The sequence below is a fragment of the Tursiops truncatus genome, chromosome 2 (genome assembly GCF_011762595.2).
Source record: "Tursiops truncatus isolate mTurTru1 chromosome 2, mTurTru1.mat.Y, whole genome shotgun sequence".
Taxonomy (NCBI): domain Eukaryota; kingdom Metazoa; phylum Chordata; class Mammalia; order Artiodactyla; family Delphinidae; genus Tursiops; species Tursiops truncatus.
In genome coordinates, this window is record NC_047035.1 from 152,610,847 (window position 1) to 152,637,633 (window position 26,787).

Sequence of the window (26,787 nt, forward strand, 5' to 3'; positions counted from 1 at the left end):
GGACTTGGAGGGCATTATGCTAAGTGAAATACGTCCAGAGAAAGACAAATACCATATGATATCACTTATATATGTGGGATCTAAAAAATACAACAAACTAGTGAATATAACAAAAAAAAAAAAGCAGAGTCACAGACAGAGAGAACAAACTAGTGGTTGCCAGCGGGGAGGGGGAAGGGGCAAGAGAGGGGTAAGGGAGTGGGAGGCACAAACTATTGGTGTAAGACTGGTTCAAGGATGTGCTGTACAACACGGGGAATACGGCCAGTATTTTGTAGTAACTGTATATGGAGTGTAACCTTTAAAAATTGTATTTGAAAAAAGCAAAAAGAAAAATTGGCCATGTGCCCAAAAAAAAGAAAAAAGAAAAAGAAATAGACTTTTCATGAGCTTCATAAGGACCACATTCCTGTGGAAACTCTCAACCAAGTAAAGACACGGGCAGCATCAGCTTCGTTTTGGGAAACTGAATTCTGTGCTGTGAGTCAGCGTGGAGAGCAGCCACCTACCTAACAGGCCATGGCAGTTGCCAGAAAGGCCTTGGCCGTTGGCGACGTAGAAGCCCAGGTGGTTTCGCTGGTAGGGGGCTGGCTTTTTGTAGAGGTGGAGGAGGATGACGAAGGCCACGTTGCCCTGGATGGCGATGGTGACCTTGGCATTGGCGGACACCGACACCTCCAGCCCCTGGCTCCCCACGGCCGCGCTCTGGTTGCAGGGGAGGACCAGCCTGTCCCCACCATCCACGATGACTCTGGTGGGCGTGATCTCCAGGTAGGACCTCTCGGGCTTGTTGACGAGGATGGTGATGGTGCGGAAGTAAGTGCGCTGTTTCTTGTGGCCGTTTGGGGGAGCGGGGGCCCCGATCAACTCTCCGTTCACCGTCACGCCTTGAAGGCGGGGGGGAAGAGAGCAGTGGTTAGAAAAACTACCCCCACTTTCACAAGAGGGCTTCTCATCCGAATTTCCTTCCTCTCTTGTACCTCTAGAACCAAGAACTTCCGCTCACACGTAGGGACCACTCAGTGCCCACTGAATGAAGGAAGGAAGGAACGAATGCATGAAGGTATGGGTGATTTTTGACCAACGTCCTGGGTAGGAGAAGCTGATGTAGGTTTGGGGGAAAATATCATAAAAAGGGGGTTGACATATACACACTACTATATATAAACTAGATAACTAATAAGAACCTGCTGTATAGCACAGGGAATTCTACTCAATTCTCTGTAATGACCTATATGGGAAGAGTCTAAATAAAGAGTGGATAGATGTATATGCGTAACTGATTCACTTTGCTGTACACCTGAAACCAACACAACATCGTAAATCAACTATATGCCAATAAAAATTTTAAAGTGAAAAAAAAAGTAAATAAATAAAAATTCTAAAAAAGGGGGTTGACATGTTTGTCTCCTTTCATTCCAGTGTCTGGTTATAGTTCCCCAAACTCTTGTGTGGCCCTGACACGGTATTTCTTACCCATCAGTTTCCATTGCTCCTGATTTGGAGACCCTGGGACACCACTGAGCAGGGGGGTAGAATGCAAAGATTAGGGTTTTTTTTTTCACTCCCCAAACTCAAGTTCTTTCACTTTCTAGGCAGAACTCACCAGAGTCCGCATGATCAGAGACCAGCCTCAGGATGTGCCCGGGCTGTCCATCGATGTTGAAACAGACCGTGAGGTTGCTCAAGGGGAAATCCACAACAAAATGGGGGTCTCCATCCGCTGCCAGAACAGGATGAGAACGGAAGAGAAAAAGAAAGAAAAGACATTTATTGGGCACCTTCTCTGTGTAAGCACCCTTCTTCTATTTCCTCATGAGTTACTGACTTAACCCTGTCAACAACGGATCCCCCTTGTCTACGCGAGGAAGGTGGCTGGGAGGTGAAGGGATGCACCAGTTACGCAGTCAGTTCGTGGAAAGTAAATATTTGAATGCAGGTCCCCTAAATTCAAATATGATGCTCCTGTCACCACACTGCAGTCAAACAGAGACAACTGAACTTCAGAGGGAAGCGGGGCATCACCCTACACTCCCCACGACCACTGAGCTCACATTCTTCAATTCCCTGTGCGGCTTCCGCTAATCACTTTCTTCCCCCTTTGCCCTCCCCAGTGAAGAGATGGGGATGAGAACTTCCTGTCCTGTGACCAGAGTGCCTTGGCCCTTGAGTCATTCACAGCACCAGATGGACACGGCCCTTGCATGAGTAGTAATGACCAAGCCCCGTTTAGGGCTGGTGAGAAGTAAAGGACACAGAGTCAACGGGAGGTCAGGTGGTGCAGCCAGCGATGACAGTGGCAATCCCTCCTCTGGGTCCTACTGCCTTTACTGCTCTCAAATTTGTGTCTGCGGATAAGACCACAGAGTTTAGCTGGCCCCTGTTCCTTACCCATTCTCCTCATTTTTGCCTCTGCTAAAGATGAACAGTCTTGCCTCTTACTGTACAGACAAAATATTTCCCAAGAGTTTACGTCAGTTCTCTTTTCTCGCGAGATTGGAGCATTAGTTTCTCTCTAATTTGTACACCAAACACAACGTGTTCCCGAATTCCTCTCTACTTCACGTGTACATATATGTATACGCATTTGTATATGGTGGGGGGTAGGCGCCAGGAGTTCAAGTGTTTTCAAGCTACAAGCCAATCAATGTTCTTGGAACTGCTGAAACACCCTCTCTGTCCCCAGCGTGACTCAGAAGGGCCTTTGGAAGAATCTGGTTCAACTCACTGTAAAGTGCCTCAAGCACCCAGTGAATGGCAACTTCATAAAGAAATACAAGGTACGGGTCTTTTGTAGATGAAAAAAATAACACCCGTTAAAGATAAAAGTCCGTATTTTTGGCACTCTGTGGGTACGAATATAACTACGTGACAGTTCTCTGAGAGTTTCTTGTGCTCATACCATATTCTTTCTCCTCAAATCTTCCAAATCCCTTTATAAGGAAAGATGCTGCCTGCTCTGAAAAAGAGAGGAGAGGTCTGGAAGTCATTACTCCATGCTGCATCCAACAGCAAAGTTTTCCTGCATTCCATAAAGCATGTGTGTTCAAAGGAACAACACGCTACCCACTGGAGACCATGTGTTTCCTCTCCCCAGAGCTAATCTCCAGGTTGTCCTGGGCTACGTGAACCTGGACGCCCAGCACGTCGGCAGCAAGGCAATAAGAAAGACTTACAAAGGCAGATGTGTACATCTGAAGAATAAAACCCAGCCCTTGTGTCCTTATTCCATCCAGATTTTTATTATAATCCCAGGAATATGGCCAAGGGAAATTTTAGGGTATTGTAATCTGGTCTTCCCTTCTAAAGCCAAGGATCATGAAAATAATAAAATAATAATGTTTAAAAACCTTGCAGTGTCACAGATATTTGTAACACCAGAAGTTAGAAGCGAGCATACTTCAAATCTCTAAAAACAAACGTCTTTCCAGCTCAATCGTGACTCATGTGTAGCTCTGTCCATCCACCCTTCTATCAGGGCTCCTGCCAGGCTCCTCAGGACTGTGTTACCCATGGGGTTTATGTGATGGTTTAATGACGATCCTGGTTTTGAGAACTGCCCCATGCTGCCGGTTTGCACTAAATAAATATGGGTCCTCACATCTCGTCCTATGAGCTGATGTTCTAACTGGCTTCGGGAAATTCCTGGTCATCCGCTTCCTAAACATTTCAACTCTCGAATCAGACACCAGCACATTCTTTCCTTTACCTGAGGTTTTGGAGACTTTAATCCTTGGGTTGTATGGTTTCTTGAGAGCAGGTCCTGGAGAGGAGAAGGAAGAGATCCACCACCGTTATTCATTAAAGAGGAGGAAGTGAGAGGTACAGAGGGCTGAGAGGAGTCAAGTACAGCTCTCAGATACGTTTGTGACAAGTTAAACACATCTCTTTTAAAGGAAGCTCTTGGCCTCGCAACACAAAGCGAAGGTGTAAACGACGCGGCGTAACTATTTTATTCCTCTATAAATTAGATAATATTCTTCTTGTCTGTGATTTCTGTGTATATAATAGGAGAAAATATTCTATCATTCTTAAGGTATAGTTATGGGGGGAGGGGGGAAGCAAAGTTGTTTAATGGGGACAGAGTTTCAGGTTTGCAAGATGAAAAAGTTCTGGAGATCTGTTTCATAACGATGGGAATATACTTGACACTACTGAACTACACACTTAAAAATGGTTACGATATAGAGAACTGACTGGTGGTTGCCGGGGGGAGGGGGTTGGGGGAGGGATGGAGTGGGAGGTTGAGGTTAGCAGATGTAAGCTTGTATATAGAGAATGGATAAACAACAAAGCCCTAATGTATAGCACAGAGAACTATATTCAGTATTCTCTGATAAACCATAATGGGAAAGAATATTACAAAAAAAGAATATAACTGAATCACTTTCTGTACAGCAAAAATTAATGCAACACTGTAAAGCAAGTATACTTCAGTTAAAAAGAAAGAATGGAAAAAATGGTTATGATGGGAAATGTTACGTTATGTGTTTTTTGCAAAATAGCAATTTAAAACAACCGAAAATATACAAGAATGTAAAAGAAAAAGATAACGCGATAATCCAGGTCTATAGCCATGTGTGTAAGTACAATTCACAAAGCAGCAGGCAAAAATAAACACTCAATTAAAGAATAACCTAAAAGTAAATTACTTTCTGTCAATAAAATAAAATTAATATCTTATTTCAAATTGTCTGTATTAAGATTATGCTCCTCTTAACTGATTTTTGCCCCCCCAGAAAATGAAGATCACAGTATCTCAATGTTTTTTGTTTTGTTTTTTTGCGGTACGCGGGCCTCTCACTGTTGTGGCCTCTCCCGTTGGGGAGCACAGGCTCCAGACGCGCAGGCTCAGCGGCCATGGCTCACGGGCCCAGCCGCTCTGTGGCATGTGGGATCTTCCCGGACCGGGGCAGGAACCCACATCCCCTGCATCGGCAGGCAGACTCCCAACCACTGCGCCACCAGGGAAGCCCTCAATGTTTTTTAAGCGCTCCCTTCTCCAACTGGTCCCTGGTCAGCCAGACACAGACAGAATCAGACTGACCACGAAGGCGGAACGACATCTCAGTCTGAACGGCTGCTTTGAGTTGGCTTAAATTGTCACCGACACTCAAAAAAATCATAAAATTAAAACTAAAAAATCATCTTCAGGGAAATCCTATGTCTAGCAAGCCTTCTGAGCGATCAGTCAGTTATTCCCTCATCTGTGTTCTTGGCCCTCTGAGTCTCGTGTCATTTGAGTTTGCTCTCTCCTGAAGCTGTTGAGATTTGAGTTGCTGACACTGAATCAAGATGTTACTCAAAAAGCCATCTTCCCTGGATGTGGCATGGATCTTGTAGCGTGACGTAACAACATCATGCAACTTACTTTTCATCCTTTTCATCAGAACAAATATTGTACTAGTTTTGCCAAGACAAGTTCCACTCTTTCTAAAAAGGCAACATATCATTTTTCACCCCTACATCAGGTCTGAACTTTTCAATAGATTTCTAGTTCTACACTCCTCATGGGAAAGGGTATCTCACATGTGTAGAACACTTAGTATACACCAAGGCATCTACACCTTTAATCCTTGCAACAACCTTTCAGGGAAGAGATTACTATCTACATTTTACAGGTGAGGGAATGGAAGCTCAGAGACGTTCAGAAACCTGCCCCAAGCCACACAGCTGGCTGGGAGGAGCTGTGAGCTGAAACTCTGTCTGGATCCTAACCGTGTGCTCTCCCTACCATGCCCAGGTGATCTCAGAGTTGAGGATATGAGGATCAAATGAGGCCCAGGGTTAATGTCAGTTCCCTCACCTTAGGGCGTGTGCACCTGACAGGAAGTTAAGAAAAATGTCACACATAAAAAAGTGCTGTTTTCCATAAACAGATTTTACTGAGAATATAACCCTCTGCTTTGGTTGGATTACTTTTCCTGTCCTTTTCCCATTCCTGGTGCTACTAATTTCCCCCTGACAAATGGCACTGAGACAGATAATAAGAATTTCTGTTTAAACTCTGGATTCTCCTGAGAATCCAGAATTTAGTTCCTCCTATATAATAATATCTATAATAAAATAAAATTTTATTAATTTTATTTAATTCTAAACAAAATCATTAAAATTTAAAAAAATAAAACTTTAATTTAGAAAATTATAAGTAAAATTAATAAACTATGAGTAAATAAAATATATAATAAAATTTCATTTTATCTATAAAATAAAATATTTTGTTTTCTCAGGAAAATAATATCAAGCGTATGACATAATTGAAGTACTTAAACTATAGAAAGGCATTTAAAAATGAGTATTTGTTTACTTGTCTGTTCATCCCTGTGCCTCCAATAGTGCCTGGCTCACGGGAGGCACTCAATATTGATGATTTATCGATAGACTGGCTTGACTTTCTCGAATTTCTCTATAGAGATCCATGGTTTATAACAACACAAACATAAGCTAAGGCACTCTCTGAAGGCTAGGAGCTGCAGGTAGAGAACATTGTTTATAAGATTTATAATACGAGAAAGTAAAACAGACGACCTTGGCCTGAAAAGGAGACAGAAGGGCCATCCCGAGAGTGCCCTTACCTGGCTGCAGGTGGGCGCCCCTCAGGCTCTGCATCACCGTTTCGGGCCCTGTGGCCGCCGACGTGCCGTAGGCGTCCTCCGGGGTCTCTGTCCGCGGTGCTGACTTGAGCGTCATGGAGGTGAACGGAGCGAGGAAGCGATGGTTCAAGGCCAGAGCCTGTACCTCCTGCCTCAGCCGCTCCCTCTCGGGCTGCTCATCACTCTGCAGCCAGGAACTCAGCAGCTCCTTCAGGGTCAGGTAGCTCCAGAGACGCTCCAGGTGGTTCGGGTCCTCCTGGCCACCCCCCTTGGGCCTGGGGCTCCCCGGGACGTCGTTCCCCATCCTCCGGGGTTCCACAGGCACGTCCTTCTTGAGTACGACAAACTTCTTACTGTTGCTGGCCGTGACCTCCACGTGCAAGCGGTCCATCTCCTTGTCCACCAGCTTCCCCGCGATGATGATCTCGGAGCCGTTGAAGTAGTTGGGGAACAGGGTCCTGGTGGCGTGCTCTACCAAGCCGGCTGGATAATCCACGCGGATGTCCGAGAGGAGCGGGGTCCTGATCTCATCGTAGAACCTGGAGAGGAGGAACAGAGAGGGAGGATCGGGGCCTGCACTAGCTGCAGGCAGGTCACGTCCCAGAGGAAATCACAGGCTGTCTTGGGGGGGCGAATCTGATCTTAGAAGCAACCAAGTCCAACATTCCACCCAGCAGAACATCTCAGACAGGAGGCCGTGCGGCTGTAGCTCGAACACCATTGGTGACGGAGAACTCACTATCTCACAAGCTCCCTCGCCGTTTGCCAGACTTAAATCCTGGTTTCCTTTTCACCCCAGAACATAGCACAGTCAGCGACCACTTTCAACTGCCCATTGTGCTTCAACATAAAAACACGATCATTGTAACTAGCAGGCAAGGTGGAGCTGACGCTACCTATCCCACCTCCCTCTCAGGGTGGAATTAGAGTAAATACAGGCATAAATTGTTTTATTGCACTTCAAAGACCTAGCATTTTTTTGCAAAATGAAGGTTTGTGGCAATCCTGCATTGTCAGATGATAGCATTTTTTAGCAATAAAGTATTTTTCAATTAAGGTACGTACATGACACTATTGCATGCTTAATAGACTACAGTGTGATGTAAACATAGCTTTTACGTGCACTGTTAAAGCAATCCACCTGTGGGACTCGCTTTATTGCAATATTTGCTTTATCGCTGGAACTGACCTGCAGTATCTCTGAGGTGCGTCTTGAGATGAGGAAGTGCTCTGAAGTGTCAGGAAGACAGTTATAACCATAAGAGCTAACAGAACACCTAACCTGTGAAAGCCGTCCTGCCAATACTTCACGTAGGTTTTCTCCTTAAATTCTATCATCTGACCAGAATCCTCACTTCACAGTTGGGGAGACCAAGGCACAGACAGTCTTAAAGCCTCAAGTCACAAGGCAGGACCAGAACGTGAACCCAGATCCACCCAGTTTCAAGACCCATGGCGATGTCTCCCATGAAAGGAGTGATGATCAGACTCGGGGTCCGTCCTCACGTCCGAGCCTCCCGCTGAGCCTGCCCCCCGCCCCGAGGACACAGACAGACCCACGGACCCGATGAGCTGGGCGCGGGCGTCGTGGTCCTCGTGGACGTGCCGTGTGAGCCCACAGTTCTCCAGGGACAGCATCTCCAGCAGCTTGAAGTCCACGTCGGCCCCGATGCCCACGGTGAAGATGCAGACCCGGCCCCGGGCGGCCTCCCTGGTGTTGTTGAGGATCTTCGGGGTGTGGGTCTCCCCGGCGGTGGGCTTCCCGTCTGTCAGGAAGATGACCAGGGACACGCTGCGGTCCTCGATGTCGTTGTGGGCCACGAAGTCATTGAGAAGCCTGATGCCCCTCTGCAGGGCCCCGTTAATATCCGTGCCTGCAGGACATAGAACAGGACACCTGAGGAGCCTCGCCACCTCCTTTACCTGGACACACCTTCTCGGGCCCCTCACGGGCACCTGCAGCAGTGACGCGTGGGGAAAGCAGCCACCTGCATTCCTGGGGTGACTCCATGTCACAAAGACTGCTAGAAACTTGGCAAATGACTAGGAACAGCAGAGAATTATATAACCTTGTCCTGAAGGTGTCTGATGGCATCTCAGCTTAGGCGTCTCCACTCCCTTAGCACGAACGGTTTCTACCTCCTTTTTGGAGAATCACTTTGGAAAGGGAAGGAGGGTGCTGGGTGCAGGAATTCAGAGAAAGCAAGCGTCCCAGAGGGAAGGGAACGGCACAGAACGAGGAGGTGGCGATGCGGAGACCATCGCGGTGACCTCACTTGTGTCCTGGGGCTGGAGGATGCTGGTTAAAGCACTCACTTTTTTTTTTTTTTATTGCTGTCGTCTTTCCTGCTTCCTGCCCCTTCAGGATCACCCCTGCTTCTTAGGACCCCACCAAGCGAAGGCTTTCGAGTTTACACCTCCTACCCCTGCCGTTTCTAATTCAGACACGCTTGTCATCGCAGCTCTGATTAAAGTCAGGGGACAGTGTCTGTGGGAGGTGCTGGACAGGTATTTTGCTTGGGGGATGGAGAGACGGATGGCTGGTGGAAGTCAAAACTGCCAACTAACGTGAGGTTTCTGGATTAGCTGAGAACTTCATTCAACTCTGCTGCTGCTGTTCTACCATCGCCAAGAAAAACTGAGAGTTCTTACTGCCGCCGTGAATATGTACTTCCTTTTTCTGACTCCACTGGGGTTTTTTTTAATGGCCTTATTGACGTACCAAAAATGTCACGCATTTTGGTCGCTAGGGATTTTTTTCTTTTTTTGCCGAGCTGCATGGGTATGCAGGATCTTAGTTCCCCAACCAGATATCCATCCCATGCCCCCTGCACAGGAAGTGCAGATTCTTAACCACTGGACCACCAGGGAAGTCCCAAAAATTTCACCCCTTTTAAGCACACAATTAATGATTTTTAGTAAATTTATGAAGCTGTGTACCCATCACCGCAATCCATCCCCCTGACTGGAGTGATTTTTATCTCCCTGCAAAATGTACCATATTTGAGTGAACCAGACAATTTTCCCCACTGCCTCCCATCCTCCAGAATTTCTGGCTAAAATACATATGACTGTGACTGTGCAAACACATTGATAATTCGTTCTAAGATGTACACATGGCCCGAACGTAAGGGAAAGTTACAGCTGAAACAGTATTTAACGTTTCTTTGGGTTCACTCACTTGCCTTTCTGAATGCCCAGCCTAGTTTCACGCTGCCTCTGGATATGTGGGCATGAACCAAAACGCAGGTGTTTATTTTCTCTTTAACCTAGAACGTAACAATGATGCCAAATCTCTCACTGCATTTTTTTTTTTTTTTTTTTTTTTTGCGGTACGCGGGCCTCTCACTGTTGTGGCCTCTCCCGTTGCGGAGCACAGGCTCCGGACGCGCAGGCTCAGTGGCCATGGCTCACGGGCCCAGCCACTCCGCGGCATGTGCGATCTTCCTGGACCGGGGCACGAACCCGTGTCCCCTGCATCGGCAGGCGGACTCTCAACCACTGCGCCACCAGGGAAGCCCTCTCACTGCATTTTAAAGCCCAGGAAAGCCCAGGCAAAGGACACACTTAGCTTTTCTTACACGAGACACCAAAGCACAGCACGGCTTGGTACTGAACATCCGTTAAGTTGGGGCATCTCCCGCATGCTTAACAACGGCGGGGGGCTTTCTCCCCAGGGAGCTGACACAACCATTCCGCCGAGAGCTCCCCCAGGGTCATCAAAGGACCCAAGTGCACCAGCAACAGGGATCACTTGGGTAAAATGGCCATATCTGACACCTAGAGAGGACTTCCTATGTGCAGCCACTTCTAAGTACTTTAAATATTTTAACTCATCTCATCCTAATAACAAGTCCATTATTATCCTCACTTTACAGATGAGGAAACTGAAGTAAAAGGAGGTTAAAGGACTCATAGCTGGTAGAGCTGGATTCAAATCCAGACAGTCTGGCTTCAGAATCTACGCTCATCTCCTGAAATGACACTTTTCTGAGAGAAGTAGATTAATTTTCTGTTCACCTGCAGAGGTTGGGACAATGAAGTACCAAGAAAAAATAAAGGAAACCAATAAGGTTTCTATGGTTTAGATTCCAAAATACACACAACTGTTTTCTAAAGCTTTATCTCCACGTCCCACACACAAAGGATTCTCATAGCAAGCAGAACCGTTTAAATAATTTAAATAACTCTAATGCATATTCTTTGGGTATGCACTGTAGGTCGGGAGCTACGACAGGAAACAGGGGCTAAACAAAGATGAAGGAGAGTTTCTTCCCTCAAAGACTTGACCACCTTGTCAACTTCCTGCTGTAGATCATCACTATAATATTAAATATAACCTTTCATTTCTCCTATTTAGTTACAGTAAAACAGTAACTAGATCGTGTTTCTGTAGAGACTGGTAGGAAATCCCATTTGTAAATCGAAATTCCATCCAAACAAGATCAAGTTCCAAATGAAGTTCAGTTGGGAAACCAGAACTCTGCCTTGGATGGAAAATAACAAATATGTGAGTGATGAGAAACTCAGATGGAAGAGGATGGACAGAAATGGGTGTTTTCTATGTTTCCAGGTATCCAAAGCAGAATTATCTGAGACACCCAGCAGATGGTGTCTCTACAGGGGCCTTTAAGAAAGGTGTCAAAGGGTCAGGTTCGGGTCCAATAAACACTCCAATACTGGGCATCTGCCACACATCCGCTGTCCTAGTGATGGATGTAACAGCAGAAGTCAGCTGTGTGTCCAGGGTTGAAGGAACTCACATCCAGCACGGCTGGTAACACGCTGTTCTGACTCTCTAACCTTTCCCCGCGTCTGCGTACTTACCTCATCACGACCCCCCAGCCAAGTGTGCAAAACCTCAGAGTCCTCCCCTTTCCACCCAGAGCACCGCCCAGGCCACCTGGGGTCCAAGGGATCTAACGGCTCAGGAGGGCAGCTTCATCTGCTGCTTCCTAAGGTGCTCATATTCAAACACACAGAACGCTGAATCACCCATTTGGCTTTCATTCCCCACCCCAGAAACAATTTACAAAAAGAGCTGCATTGTTTGGGATCCGTGAGATAAACCAGGAAAGGCTCCAAAACCTATCAGGTATTTCCTCCCCCCCTAACTTACTTGACCATCTTAGTTTGGGGCCTGGAAGAGGAGAAACAAGCTCCTGGGAAAGCTCTCCCCTGTTATCTCCTTTCCTGTGATCAGCGTCAGCTTTCAAACCCTTGTCTCTGGGCAGAAAGTTAGCTACTCACGTATCCCGTCGAGGCAAATGGGCAAAGCGGGATGCGCGCTTACCTCCGGTCGGTGACATGTGGTGAATGTAGACTTTGCCGTCTCTGATATTGTTGGGAGTAACTGACACCAAATGGTCCTTCCACACTTTGACCCGGTTGGAAAATCCAATGATATTGAAACGGTCCTGGGGTCGGAGGTCATGCAGAATCGTGAAAAGGGCATCTTTGGTCTAGGCAAACACAAAAGCAAAAACAGTCACGTCTGAGCGCATGAGTCCACGCGTCCCCTGGCTTGGAAACTGCACACCGGGGACAATCCCAGGGTTAAAATTAAGTACCTGCTACGTAAAGGGACTCAGATAAATGTCAAGGAACTTTGTCACCTAGCTGGAAAAAAACCATCATTAATATGTTACAATTTTATATAAGACACGAATGGGTATTTCATATATGAACCATCACATCTGCTGGAATCCACGTTGCATCAAGCCTCTGTATCTTTCACCACTGCTATTCTCTAGACCTGGAATGTTCTTCCTTACTGCCTCATGCCCTTGTTTCATCTGACAAGGCCCTCGTCATTCAGAACCCAGTTAACATGCTGTATTCTCTATTTGCAACATTTTCTAGCTCCTCTGAAGAGAGCGCACATCTTCTCTCCTGTAGGCTAGCGCTGTCCTCAACATACTCACATAGAAAAGTGCGTATTACCCGTCATGACTACAGTCTGCTTCATGCCTCTTTCCCTTCCTCCAGTGTCAGCTCTCTGAAGGCAGGTGCCTCTATTTTCTTATCACCCAGAGCAGAGGAGAACTCCTGACACGTAGGAGGCGCTAGAGAGAAGTTCAGAGGATGAATGAACGCATGGACGCTTCATGAGTTACAGATGAAGGGTACGCATAATACCACTGGAATTTAAAAGAGAACGAAGCACTGAAGGCTGGAGTGATGTGAGAAGGTGTCACAGAGAAGGGGGAATTGAGGATGAGACTCAAAGGAACTGGGTAACTTGAGAGATGAGGGAGGGCATCCCGAAAAGAAGCAAAGGAGGTCAGAGAGACGGCTGGAGGAAAGCAGAGAGGTGACACAGGTGAGTTCCGGAGATGCTGAGTGAATGAAAGGTGTACAGGTAAGTCAGACGTGACTTGTGGAAAGAGGAAAGAAACCATCGGAAACTGAAAACAGAAACGCTCCAGGACTGCAGACGAAGCAACCAACAAGGGATTAATCTCCACAATATACAAACAGCTCATGCAGCTCTATATCAAAAAACAAACGAAGCAACCAACAAGGGATTAATCTCCACAACATACAAACAGCTCATGCAGCTCTATATCAAAAAACAAACAACCCAATCAAAATTCGCAGAAGATCTAAATAGACATTTCTCCGAAGAAGACATACAAATGACCAAAAAGCACATGAAAAGATTCTCAACATCACTAATTATTAGAGAAATGCAGATCAAAACTACCATAAGTAGTACGGTAGTCAGAATGGCCATCGTCAAAAAATCTACAAACAATAAATGCTGGACAGGGTATGGACAAAAGGGAACCCTCTTACACTGTTGGTAGGAATGTAAATTGGTACAAGCACTATGGAGAACAGTATGGAGGTTCCTTAAAAAACTAAAAATAGAGTTACCACGTGATCCTGCAATCCCACTCCCAGGCATATTATCTGGAGAAAACCATAATTCGAAAAGATACACACACCCCAATGTTCACTGCAGTGCAATTTACAATAACAAAGACATAGAAGCAACCTAAATGTCCATCAACAGAGGAATGGAAAAAGAAGGTGCGGTACATACATACAATAGAATATTACTCGGCCATAAAAAAGAATGAAATGATGTCATTTGCAGCAACATGGATGGACCTAGAGACTGTCACACCGAGTGAAGTAAGTCAGACAACTATCATGTGATATTGCTTATATGCGGAATCTACAAAAAGGGTACAAATGAACTTACCTACAAAACAGAAATAGTTACAGATGTAGAAAACAAACTTATGGTTACCAAGGGGGAAAAGGGGGGAAGTGATAAATTGGGAGATTGGGATTAACAAATACACACTACTATATATAAAACAGATAACTAATGAGGACCTACTGTATAGCACAGGGAAGTCTACTCAATACTCTGTAATAACCTGTATGGGAAAAGAATCTGAAAAAGAATAGATATATGTGTATGTATAACTGATTCACTTTGCTGTACACCTGAAACTAACACAACACTGTAAATCAACTATACACCAATAAAAATAGAAAAAAGAAAAGCTCCAGGAGCCTGGACAAGAGTTTCTAAAACAATCAACTCGATATTGTGAGCAAGCACTGCCTTCTCTAAATAGCATTATTGCTAGACATTGAAAGAGATGTGGCATGTGAGGTATGAGGTAGGGATGCTCATTACATATCTGCCATGTAATGTCATTGCCATGTCATTGCCATGACCTCTGCCACCCTCCACAGGGGTGAAGAGCACTTCACTGTAAGGGCAGGAGGGCTGGGGTTCACCCTGGATCCATCACTTACCACCTGTGTGGCCCTGACAGCTAAAGACAAAGAAATACTATATGATATCACTTACACATGGAATCTAAAAACAGAACAAAACCCAAACTCATAGAAAAAGCCATCAGACTTGTGGTTACCAGAGGCACCAGGTGGGGGCTGAGGGAATTGGATAAAGGTGGTCAAAAGGTCCAGACTTCCAGTTACGAGATAAATAAGTCCTGGGGATGTAATGTACAACGTGACGACTACAGTTAACACTGCTGTGTGGTAATTTAAAAGCTGTTATGAGAGAAAATCTGAAGAGTTATCATCACAAGGAAAAACAAGCATTTTTGATCTATATGAGATGAGGGATGTTCACTAAACCTATTGTGGTAATCATTTCACAATAAGTGAAACCATTATGCTGTGCACCTAAACATACACAGTGCCGAATATCAACTGTATCTCAATACAACTGGGGGGAAAAGATTAAATGACAAAAAATTAATGGCCCCATTCTCTGAGATCCTCTCTCAGCACACACATCTATTCTGCACTTATCATACTGCATTATCATTATTTCCTCAAGCCCTTTCCCACCTCAGGACCTCTTCACCTGCTGTTCCCTGTGTCTGGAATGCTCTTCCCTACAGTCTGCATGACCGCTGGCCCCTCCGCATCCTTTAGTTCTGGGCTCACTCGTTTCTCTGTCCTCTCAAGCCCGGCACCCTGCTTCTCTGCCTTCACAGCGTCGATAGCGAGCATGTCATTACATATCTGTGCATTTACTTGACTGTCCAACTCAGCTCCACGCCTCCGAGAGCGGGAGCTTTCTCTGTTCCATCACTCCTGTGTCATACCCGGCTGTGCCTGGCCACACGGCAGAGTCTTGATACATTTTTCCAGAGAAAAGTGAATGGCGAATGAACTGTCCATCTGTCACGCTAGACTCCACAAAACAGCTGTCCCCTTGCTCCTCCTCACCCAATACAACAGTTGGCGCATTGTGGGCTGTCAGTATGTCAGTAAATATCTGTTGAATGAGTAATTGAGACAGAAAGGAGGAGAGAGAGAGGGAATTCTATGACGTGAATACAAGGGAAGTAAGAGAGACACAGCCCCCATCCTTGAGAAGCTAAGACAGGGAACACTGAGAAGGATGATATGCAGGAAACAAGAGCTGAATGATGGATAGCATTAAAGCAAAAATAAATAGATCAGATCATGACAATAAACAGATGTGGGTGGAGTGCCCTGAGCACTGATGCTGACGGAATTCCTGGAAGCATGCCTCACCTTGACCCCTCATCCTTCCTTCCACTCAGAGCCAACACAACCCCAGCATGAGCAAAGACGGGCTCGGCGTCATTCTCCGTCCAAGAGTCTAGACCTCTGGGAAGTCTGAAGGTCCACAGCGGGGAGGTGACAGATGGGACCACAGCAGGCGGTGGCCATCCCTGAGACGACACAGTTTGGAGCCCGACACTAAGGCAGGCACTTGGAAATGTTCCCGCTGCTGGGGCTCAGAGCTGGCTGAGCACCCCAGGGTGCAGGCTGGACCTGCCGTTTGTTTAGCTGCTGGCATCCTGAGGTTCCTTAAATAGAGCGCGAAAGCCCTCGAGCGGGGCTGGCCTGGCTCCTTTGATGATTTTTTCCCCATCGTGATGGATGTTCTGCATTAGGAATAGTCCTTCGAGCCTCTCCACCCTCCTCCCCTGAGCTCAGCAACGACGGGTTTCTTATGACCTTGTAAGGCCACAGCTGTAACTTATCCTCATGTGCTCCAGGGCAGGCAGACCCGTGGGCTCCCAGTGGCTCTATTTCCAATTGCCTTAGAACCTTTGGTCTCCAAGGCCTCGTCCAAGAGACCTGGGCAGAAGGTGCCTGGAGCCACCGCCATCCGTTAACCCTTTCCGAGCTCCGACCGTCTCCTTAGATGGCGGGTGGCCTGGGGAGCTCTGTGTTCTGTAGAAGGCTGAACAGGCAGGAGGAAGGTAAGGGTCCAGATAGAAGAGTAAACGTGAGGGGGCTTCAGCTGATACTTCTGCACCCTGCGTTTATACGCTGAAGATGAACAGAAACCTGGTCAGACTTTTTCCAAGAGTACAGCCCAGAAAACAGGGTAAGCGCATTCCAGAAAGATCAGAGAAAGCCCAGAAGGGCAGAGAATGTACAATCCAAGCTGCTTTGAAGGCCTGAGCTACCCTGAAGGCACCAATGGATCAGATCCACTCCCTGTGGGTCCCAGAGGGCAACCTGCAAAGACCAGTCTGTACATGTAACGAGAAGGGCTCCTTCTGACATCCCAGGTTGTGTTTGGACTGAAGGAAGATACAAAAGGCACACAGATACAACGAATAGAGGAAAAACTTCTTCTTATTCAGATAGTAAAGAAGCACCGTGGCCTGGAAGGAGCATTTAGACAAGATTCCTTTTAATCTGAGCCACGTAGAATCTCAGAGAACAGGGATGAGTCCCTGCCTGAAACTATTCCATGGTGAGGAACCCTTCTTCCTTTTTTTCTAAATTTACTTATGTATTTTTTATTTTTGGCTGTGTTGGGTCTTCGTTGCTGCGAGTTGCGGTGAGCGGGGGCTACTCTTTGTTGCAGTGTGCGGGCTTCTCATTGCGGTGGCTTCTCTTGTGGTGGAGCACGGGCTCTAGGCGCGGGGGCATGTGGGATCTTCCAGGACCGGGGCTCGAACCCGTGTCCCCTGCACTGGCAGACGGATTCTTAACCACTGAGCCACCAGGGAAGCCCGGAATCCTTCTTCTTATAGGTACTTTCCTTGGGTGGAGAGGAGGGGAAAGACGTATTTCCTTTGAAAACTGTCTTAGAGGTTAATTTCAGTGCTACCTTTGGTTTATTATTCAGTAAGCCTTTTCATCTCTGTCCATTTAAATTCTTTCAGGCCCATGTGAATAAATAAAGACGAGCTCTCGGTTTCAGATTCTCTATTCATTCAACATGGTTGGTGACGGTCCCTCTTGCTCCAGTGGGTCTTCAGGAAGCAGAACTCTGTAGGCTTCCCTGATGGTGTCTGTGGAAAGGCGCAGGGCTGGGCCCCGGGAGGTACAGCCCCCTTTTCACCCTTCTCTCACGCTGCCCTTCACGAGGGCTGCTCCCGGGGAAGGGAGTGTCTGCGGGCAGCTCTGTCCTGCGGGCTCTGGGCCCTGCATCAAGCCATCCTACAGACAAGGGATGGCCCTTCCTTCCCCCTCCCTGCAAAACTAAGCCTGAGCAGCTGGAGGCTCTCGGCACAGCCTCGGGGGGGTGGGGTGAGCACCCCCTGTGCTGACCACTGTGTCGTGAACAACTCTTAGACATCCCCCAGGAGACAAGCATCGTGCAGTCACGCCCTCAGGCTGACCCATCAGTGGAGCCCATGGAAAACCCAGCTGCCTGCCCACTCCATCGGGGTGCCCGCTGACGCAGTTTTCTCAGACACTTCTGTGTCCCCGCCAAACCACACTCACCAGCAACTAACTCTGACACAAAAGGCTTCTGTACCACAGACCCTGGGTTGTGACATCACAGAGGAAATCCAAGTTCAAGGGTCCTAGATACTAGCCACGCCATGCTTTTCAGCAGAATGGACTTGCTGTGCTCCGAAGCAGTCCTATCACTTGCCTTGTTCTAAAATGTTTACCGAGGAGCTGACCTCTTCTCTTTCCTGGGTCCACACACTCCTTCTGGATGAACCCGAGAGAAAAGCATCTATGATTTTTCTCATCGAAAACAAAAGAAATCTAAGACCTTCTAAAAGTCTTGCTTGAGCCATGAAAGAGAATCATGATCAGCAGATACATACCCTGCAAACAGCCCTAAGTTTCTGAGAGGTAATATTGGGGAGTGGAATACACCAAATAGGAACTGGGCACAGGTGGGCCTTCTCCCTTCCCAGGTGGGTGGAGATAAGGGACACGGGTGGGGACCAGAGGGAAGCGTGTGCAGCTCATCCTCCTGTGAGCTGCAGTCCCTCCTGTTGCCAGCAGGGGGACCCCTCTGTGCCCACGACTGGCAATGGAGTCCTTCCAATGGAAGGACAGACAGAAATAAAAAACAGTCTGTTATCCCATCAAAGTTTGCAACATTAGGTGCTCCCTGCACCCTCAAACCACCTGTCTAAGCCGGCACTGAGGAGGACGGAGATGCCCACCATCCCGGCCTCTCTCTGTGCCCTCCGCAGGCATACAGCCCACGTCACCCCGGAGTCAAGGTCACGGCTAAGACCAGAGCAGCCACAACAAGCCAGCTGGATGCCACCAGTCCCTGGGTGGCAATTACGCTTCAGTGGCAGTATTCCAAGACCATGGCATTTCACACGGATTCTGCAAAAGGCAGCACAACCTTACATGGACATGCTACAGGTCTTTCAATGATCTGAAGGGAATTTTTCCGAAATTGTATCGAGACTGACCCACCAAGTAATTGGGTTTTTTAAAAAAAATCCCAATTTTAGGAGCAAGGCAATAAATTGAGTGAGAAAGACCATTTCTCCATAATATATTTGTGTCTATATCATTGTTACACTTTCCAAAGAATCTAGCAACAGATTGGTTTCAGAGAAGAACCTGAAATATTAAAAATGTTACCCCACTGGTGACAGTACAGGCACAGTTCAAGAGGTTATGTAAACCCATAAAGGAAAACAGTGATAACACAAAGCCTGGTGCCCTCCTGTCTCCTCTCTGCCGTAAATAGCTCCTGAAATGGAACACATTATATAATTTGTATTAAAAATAAAAACTTTAAGCTGTAATAAAACAAACATAAACCATCAAAGTGTGTCTCTGTCCAATATGAGGAATCTTGTTGAAAGAAACTAAAACTATTTTTCTCCTGGCCCAAGTGTTCCTTTTAGAGGAACAGCAGAAACTCAGAAGCCTTCTTTATATAATTGGAAAATTGGGGATAGAAGTCATCAGATTTTCCAATATTTTAAAACAGTTTAGTAAGTGCTAAATATTAACTTGAAATTTCACCTAGGAGTAAATGGAGAAAACTATTTCTTTGGTCTCTACGTTGTCTGTACTATTACGAAGAGCATATTTTCAAAATTAAGCAAAATCATAAGGCTCCCGTATTTAAAAATACATTATTTTAAGCTATTGTAATTTCATTTACTGTTTGAATTCTAATTTCAAATGCTCTTTCAATGCAATACTGTGCTAAATTATGTTATAACTCTGGTTCTGATTACCCAATCTGTGTAAAAATGTTAAATGGTTGTCCCTTCATAGCAAGAGAAAAGCACTGTTCTAGTAAAAGTTCAGATCTAAATTCCAGTATTACTTCAGGACTGGTTCTAAAAGAGAATAGTTTTTAACTAAATTCTGGCTGAATAAAAAAAGTCTGAATAGGTTTAGATATTAGAGCATCTTTTGCAATATAAACATAACTATATTTCACGAGTCTTTGTGTTTGGATAACATTATTCTAACTTGAGAAGCAAACTCTCATATGAATGCTCTGGATAACGTTACAATCTATCACCTAATGTTTTGACTTTGCTTTGACAAATATATCAGGTATTTACCTAACAATGTCATGGTACATTTTTCTAAAAAGCTCTTTGCCAATAACATTTCTTTGATTCTTTATGATGTAGTAAGCACATCTATTTCCCGTGCTTGATGTAGAAATAACTCAAGGCTCAAAAGAGATAATCTTTTTCACTTCTCTTCACATGGAAGGTTAGTAGTTATCACGATCTGCTCACATGGCTGATGCCATCCCTCTTACTCTGGCCAAGAATATAACCTCACCACTTCTATCCAGGTGGTCATAGGCTCTGGGTGCTCATTCACAGGTATGGCTTCCTGCTCAAGCAGGAAGTAGATAAGAGGATGCTAACCCAGAAAAGTTCACCTACGTTTACAGATCTTTGTAAATGGAGTCCTTCACCCACGTTCTGACACACCTACTGACTAAGAGGACTGAGTTCTTGGTCCCCAGGGCCAGGTCTAGATTCTGAAGTTTATATTGCCCAACTGCATGCTTGGATTCTAGAGTCCTACCCGTTTCAGTCTACAGACTTTTGCGGTGTTTGACTCTCTGACCACCCCTTGACCCATCCAACTTTCCCTTAGGTATGAGTTCTTATGACTTCTGTGTCCCTGGAATAGGTCCACCTAGGCTACTCGCTTTAAATACCCAGAAATGTGCCCTGGCGAACATCAAGAATATAACAGAAGGATGTGGGGAGGCTGTGAAAAAGCCACAGTCAGTGAGAAAGAGTGGAACAGTTACGAGAGAAGTATACGCAGCACATCAGCACAGGAGGATCGTACACACAAGGAAATCGAGCAAGTGGAGTCACCCTCCAGCAGGCTGGGACAGTGGCGGTGTCCCTGTGTCTGTCACCACTCTGCCCCTTGGTGCCCCTTCCATGCTGAGAATCTGCGGTGTCCTCTGTTTGCTCAGCTGTGCACCTGAGGACTTGGGACAATATCCCTGCCTCTCCAATCAGAATGGTTTTCAAGTTATCTAATCCAAAATATTACCACAAACTTACGGCTATAACTTATTCACTCTCGTCTCGTAGCTTTCTTCATGTTTTTCCCCAACCAAGAATTCACTCCGTCCTTTCCTGCCACCTTCAAGGACTAGCTCCTAGGTCACCTCCATCATTAATCTTTTGTCAAGTACCTCAAGCCCTTTCCTTTCCACCAAATTCTTTCCACTATCTAGAATACATGGCATGTTGGATTTGATTAACACCTGATTATCTATATTTCTTTTCCCCAGCAGAATTCTAAGGTCTTTCATTAAAGTGACTTAAATAGGATGCTTTTCCTTTTTTTTTAATTGAAGTATACTTGATGTATAACATATCTACTACAGGTGTACGATAAAGTGATTCACAATTTTTAAAGGTTATACTCCATTTATAGTTATTATAAATTGTTGGCTATATTTGTGTTCTACAATACAACCTTTTAGCTTATTTTATACCTAATAGCTTGTACCTCTTACTCCCCTACCCTTCCCTATCTTGCCCCGCCCCCCTCCCCTTTCCGCATTGGTAACCTCTAGTTTGTTCTCTACCTGAGTCTGCTTCTTTTCTGCCATGTTCACTAGTCTGTTGTACTTTTCAGATTCCACATATAAGGGATATCATACAGTGTTTGTCTTCCTCTGGTGCTTTTCTTATATATACTCTTCCTCTCACCTCCGTGGTTTTGCACATTATCTCTCTCTCCCTCTCCCTTCTTATCCCATCCCTGAATTAACTTCTGAAAGACTTAACTATCCCCTCCCCTGGGAAGCATTCAAAAAAACTGATCCCCTCAAAAAAACTGATCAGCACCTCCATCGTGCCGTGACTGGACCCTACATGTACCTCTATCACAGGGAGCACTTTGCATACAATTTTCTACATGACTTTTCTTCTCTGGACCTCTTGGGAGAAAAGGCTCTGTCTTATTTATCTTTGTACCCCCATGCCTCGTACCTCTCCCATAGCACATAATCCACATGTATTTCATTCTTGGAGAATCTGAAGTCTGGAGTCAAAGCCAAGATGCCATCCTGAGGGAGAGTGGGGTCCTAAGCAAGAGAACGAGGTGGCTGTGATGTCAGACCTGGGCAGGTCTTAGGAATTGTACCCCCTTTCCATCAGCCAACCAAGTGGATGCAATCCAGGAATAACAATGCTTTCTGACACTCTGATAATCATTCCACATTTGTTACCTCATTTAATCCTCTTTGACTTATAGCATTTATCTCGTTGTTACTTGTAGCATAAGTTCCCTATCTAGCCCCTTACAGAGAAGGTCTGCTGATCGAAATCCCCACTGGAAAGACGTAAGTGCAAGGTCAGGATGCCAGGAAGGGGAAGCTAGGCTTTGGGTTATACAAAGACCATGCTTTCAGATGCTGACCACAAGGCCCGCACTCTGGACAGATAATACAAGAGTACTCAAAGCTCTGTACTGTTCATGTTTCCTTCCTACGATAGCCACATAGTACCTTCATTCAGAGATCCTCAAAACTTTTTAGACATGACCTCATTTAGCTCAGTCTTAACTGCCTCAGCAAACTTTTTAAATGGGTGCCTCCTATTTATTTAAAATTATCTATATGATCTTTGTTGAAGAGCAAGTTTTTCTTTTCTTTGAAACAAAAAGATTCAAGTTTTCATTGGTGGCCCAGGGTAAAAACATTTTGCCCTCTGCCCATCATTTATTTCCTCATATTCTGAGTCTGAGCCCAAAGACACCAGTTTCCCCCACTGCCTTCCGTTCACGGCCCTGAGTCCCAGACCTCTGTTCTGCAATGTATTTCTGAGACATGCATCTGTTAGTAGCACTGTCTGGACAAAGGCAGCTCAGGAGATGAGGATAAACGCCATCAACTGAAACAGTCTTCCTAGACAACACCAATTAGCCGCCACTCTAGACCAGGGGTCAGCCAACCACGGCCTGGGGGCCGAATCCAGGCTGCTACTTCTTTTGAATAAGTACAATTTTATGGGAAGACGACAAGCCCATTTCTTTGCACGTTGCAACAGCTGCCTTTGCGCTACAACGGCAGAGTTCAGTCATTACGACAGAGTCCATCCAGCCTGTAAAGCTTAAGATATTCACTGGTCTGTTATTTTTAGAAAACGTTTGCTGACCCCTGTCCCAGAAAACTGGAAAGAGGGAAACTGGACATTGTGTTATTAACTGGAGTCATGCTTTCAGAGGCTCACCACAAGGCCTGCAGCCTGAAAAAGTGAGGCAGGAGGGCCCAAACCTTACACTGTCCGTTTTTTACTTGCATGACAGGTGCACGGTGCCAACCTCTGGAGACGCCAAATTTCTTAGACATGATCTCCTTTGTACGCCTGCATCCCTCCTTTCTGAGCTCCTTCACATGTGCAGGGAGCTCTCTCCTCCAACCAGATCACCTCCCCGAGGTCCTTCTGGGCCGGGCTGGCCCTGTCCAGCATTCTTCCGGGCTGCTCAGCGAAACTCAGACTGCCCTCCTTTGATCCCCACCACTTCAAAGATACTCTCTCCACATCTTAACGTCTTTCCAGCATTCTCACCGCTCTTGAAGAGAACGGCTAAAAGGAATGTACCAGCAGACACCACTGGACCTCATGGTACCCAGAGATTCCTCACTCTGCACCTCTGTGGTCTCCATCCTCACGCTCAGCCTGTCCAACCCAAATCATAAGAGGGAAAGCGGCCTGCATCCCTGCACACGCCCCAGGTAGGCTTAAAGCTAAATAAGGAAACACTAACAGTTAATTCTGTGTATCAGAGCAGCAGCTCCATTCATTTCTCACAACAGCACGCTGCTGGGGGAAGTCTCTCAGGGCAGGTGACCTCTGTGCACTCACCTGAGATGGGCAGCGTTCAAGTGATCTCCTCACTTGGCGTAAGAATAGGTGTTGTATATAAAATAGACAAGCAACAGGGACCTACTATCTAGCACAGGGAACCATACTCAATATTTTGTAATAACCTGTACGGCAGGGGTCCCCAGCCCCTGCCTTATAGGGTGGGGAGTCTCCTGTTAAGAGCCAGGCCGCACAGCAGGAGGTGAGTGCCGGCAGGCGAGCAAGCGAAGCTTCATCTGCCGCTCCCCATGGCTCGCGTTACCGCCTGAACCATACCTGCCCCACCTGGTCCACGAAAAAAATTGTCTTCCACGAAACCAGTCCCTGGTGCCAAAAAGGTTGGGGACTGCTGTTATAAGGGAAAAGAATCTTAAAAAGAATATCTATATCTGAATCACCTTGCTGTACCTGAAACTAATACAACATTGTACATCAACTATACTTCAATTAAAAAAAAGAAAGAAAAAAAAAACAGGAAAAGAAAAAGAACAGGTAGAGCCCGAAAGCCTGAGCGCCGGCCTGAAGTTCCGCCCTCATGATACAGTGAAGAATGTTATGGGGAAGAGCTTCAGGGTGGGGTAGACGGGGCTTCACTCCAAACTTTTCTACATATAACTTTGTATATTTCAGTGCACTTACATCACCTTCCTGTCCCTCACCTTCTCATCTACAAAATAGGGATAACCATGTCTGTTTCGATGGATTGCTGGAAGATGAAATGAACAAATGTATGGAAAACCCTTAGTGTGCTGGGTACCTGCTGGTCACTCAGGGGCTGTAGCTACTACCTTTAAAAATGCCAGTTACATTTAATAATTTATGCTCTGGTGGGTTTTTCAGCAAAAATCACTACCCTGCTACATGCCAGGTACCATGCTAGGAGCTGGGGCTGTGTACTCTAATGATCAAAACCAAGATGGTTCCCAAACCCATGGAGCTTACAGACCATTTGCCTATAAGGTTACACACAGAATGTCCAAATAGCACATGGAAGCCCAATTTTGCTCAAAGAAGAAAGTGAGGTTCTGGAGCATGAAGTAAGCCAGTGAAGGAAGCACGAATGAAATTCAGATGCGAGTTCTCCGATTCACAAGCTCACACTTCCCCTCATTTTAGTTTGGCAATTACAGATAAGCACCTCTGCGCTTGTTCTTTGCCCTCGAAAACTGTTGACTACATTAAACGGAGAAAGGAAGACAACCTCCCAAAGCCACATGGGAGTCTAGGATTGGCAGAGAATGGAGCAAGTCTGCAGAAAGTTGTGGCATGAAAGACATCTGTTAACTCATGTATTAGCCACTGCTTGGTCGCCAAAGCGGGTCCCTTAGCCAAGCTCCTTAATATGAAGGCAAAAGTAGTAGGTCCAATAATATAGCTTAGGGCAAAGAATGAGAAGAACATGCAGACCCTTGTCAAAGAAGACTGTATTTAATAGACACCTACTATCCTCAGTGTTCCCACGTTATGTTTGCTTGTGCCAATCCCTTAAGCAGGTAACCAGACAGAGTAAAAAAGGTCTAACCCGCTCACGGTTTTTGTTCCTCTTCAGATCCCCGTCTCACTAAGAAGTTTCACAAACTCAAGCTGGGAGGCAGAAATCTTGCCTGACCCAACACCAGAGCCATCTCAATATATTTTTCAGCAAGAGCAGGTGGAGAGAAAACGGAGCTGAGCCCTGAGCCAGCAGCTGCAGGAGTTGCTGAAGCTGCCCCCAGGCTGGTTAAGTCCCGGCATCCAGGCTCACATTCCTACCAGGATGTGAGGACCAGAACGAGACAATGCCAAACGCACACAGTTCGGGGCGCTCCTCAGGTACTGATAGACCCTTGACTAAGAATACATTTTAAGGTGAAATGACCTTTACAATTCCTTATAGATCAGTTGTTTAAGTACTTACTCAATACCAACTATATGCCCAACATTGTGATAAATACAGTGAAGTATCTCGGGCCCTTCAAAGATGCGGGAGCCAAGAACATCCAGGATGAGAGTGAATGCATGATTCTTCACAGCACAAGAGTGGACCCGAGACACATGGCTGATGTTGCCAAGCCTGCTGACATATCACCAAAGCCCTGTGTTTGGGGGTAATCTCCCTCTTCACCAGGGGACACAATACTGTATACCAGACTCTACAAAGAGCCAGCTAAGCTGTTCACTCAGGGCTGTGGCCTTCAAGGAGATGAGAGCTGCTAAAACAGTCAGTGGTTTTCAAAACCACTCAAGGCAGCCACGGGCTTTAGAAATTGCCTGGAGGCTTCTGACATGTGTTTGGCTGCTCTAGGGTGGTTCTCCTGGAAAGCGGCCACACTGCGGCTCAGAAGGCAGCAGAGTGCATGCCAGACGTTCAGTGCCTTGCAAGGAATGGGATTCCCTATCCAGGAATGAAGGAAGAGGGGAGAATAACAGAGTGACATCTATCATTACACTGCACTTGGTAAGGAAATCCCTCCCTCTAGATGCAGCCTTCTCAACTGAGTCTTGAAATGTAAAGGCATTGACCGTGTTGCCATCTGCACATCTGTCACTGCACATGGGAATGCTGTCTCATCACCCCGTTACTTTCACTGAGACCTCACAGCATCTTGGTTTGATTTATGGCCTTCAGGGTCAGACCTGGCTTTGAAGCCTGGCCCTGCCATTTACTAGCTGTGTTATCTACCTTTGCAAAGCCTCAGTTTCTCCATCAGTGAAATGGGGATGACAACCAAATCGTTATAAAGATTAAATACTCATTAATTAAAAAATTCATGTAATTGCCTTAGCATATTGAAAATGCTTCATGCTCCATTTTTAAGAAGCACCTGAATTATGTTATCATTAAAAGTAAGTCTAGGAGCCCCTGGTTCAGTTCATTGATTTTGTCTGCACAATTTGGGGCAGGATTTATCTTTCTGGGGGTTATTTGGTAAGAAGGTTATTGATAGTTCTCCCATAAGAAGTGGGAGAAGACCCATGTGTGCTGGAATGGACTGGGCTTGAGGTTAAATCCTGAAGTGACTCAGGTTCCTGAAGATGTGAGAGGCTTTCAAGCTGCTGTAGCCTTTGGGTGATGAATGGCCTTCTTGTGACCATGCAGTAGAACTGATCATGCATTTTACCATTTGGGTGTTTCT

At 45.9% G+C, this 26,787-nt stretch overlaps 1 protein-coding gene across 4 annotated transcripts in view; it reads right to left on the minus strand.

Annotated features, from left to right (window-relative positions):
• The window catches only part of ITIH5 (inter-alpha-trypsin inhibitor heavy chain 5), an 83,215-nt gene that overhangs the window by 11,405 nt on the left and 45,023 nt on the right, over positions 1 to 26,787 (minus strand). For all 4 annotated transcript variants that reach the window (XM_073801526.1, XM_073801527.1, XM_033852339.2 and 1 more), the window contains 6 exons: positions 11,887 to 12,055; positions 8,158 to 8,467; positions 6,576 to 7,132; positions 3,710 to 3,763; positions 1,607 to 1,723; positions 510 to 887 (listed from right to left, as the gene is read on the minus strand). In XM_073801526.1, coding sequence (XP_073657627.1) covers positions 510 to 887; positions 1,607 to 1,723; positions 3,710 to 3,763; positions 6,576 to 7,132; positions 8,158 to 8,467; positions 11,887 to 12,055 — 1,585 coding nt within the window. The remainder of the gene's footprint in view (positions 1 to 509; positions 888 to 1,606; positions 1,724 to 3,709; positions 3,764 to 6,575; positions 7,133 to 8,157; positions 8,468 to 11,886; positions 12,056 to 26,787) is intronic.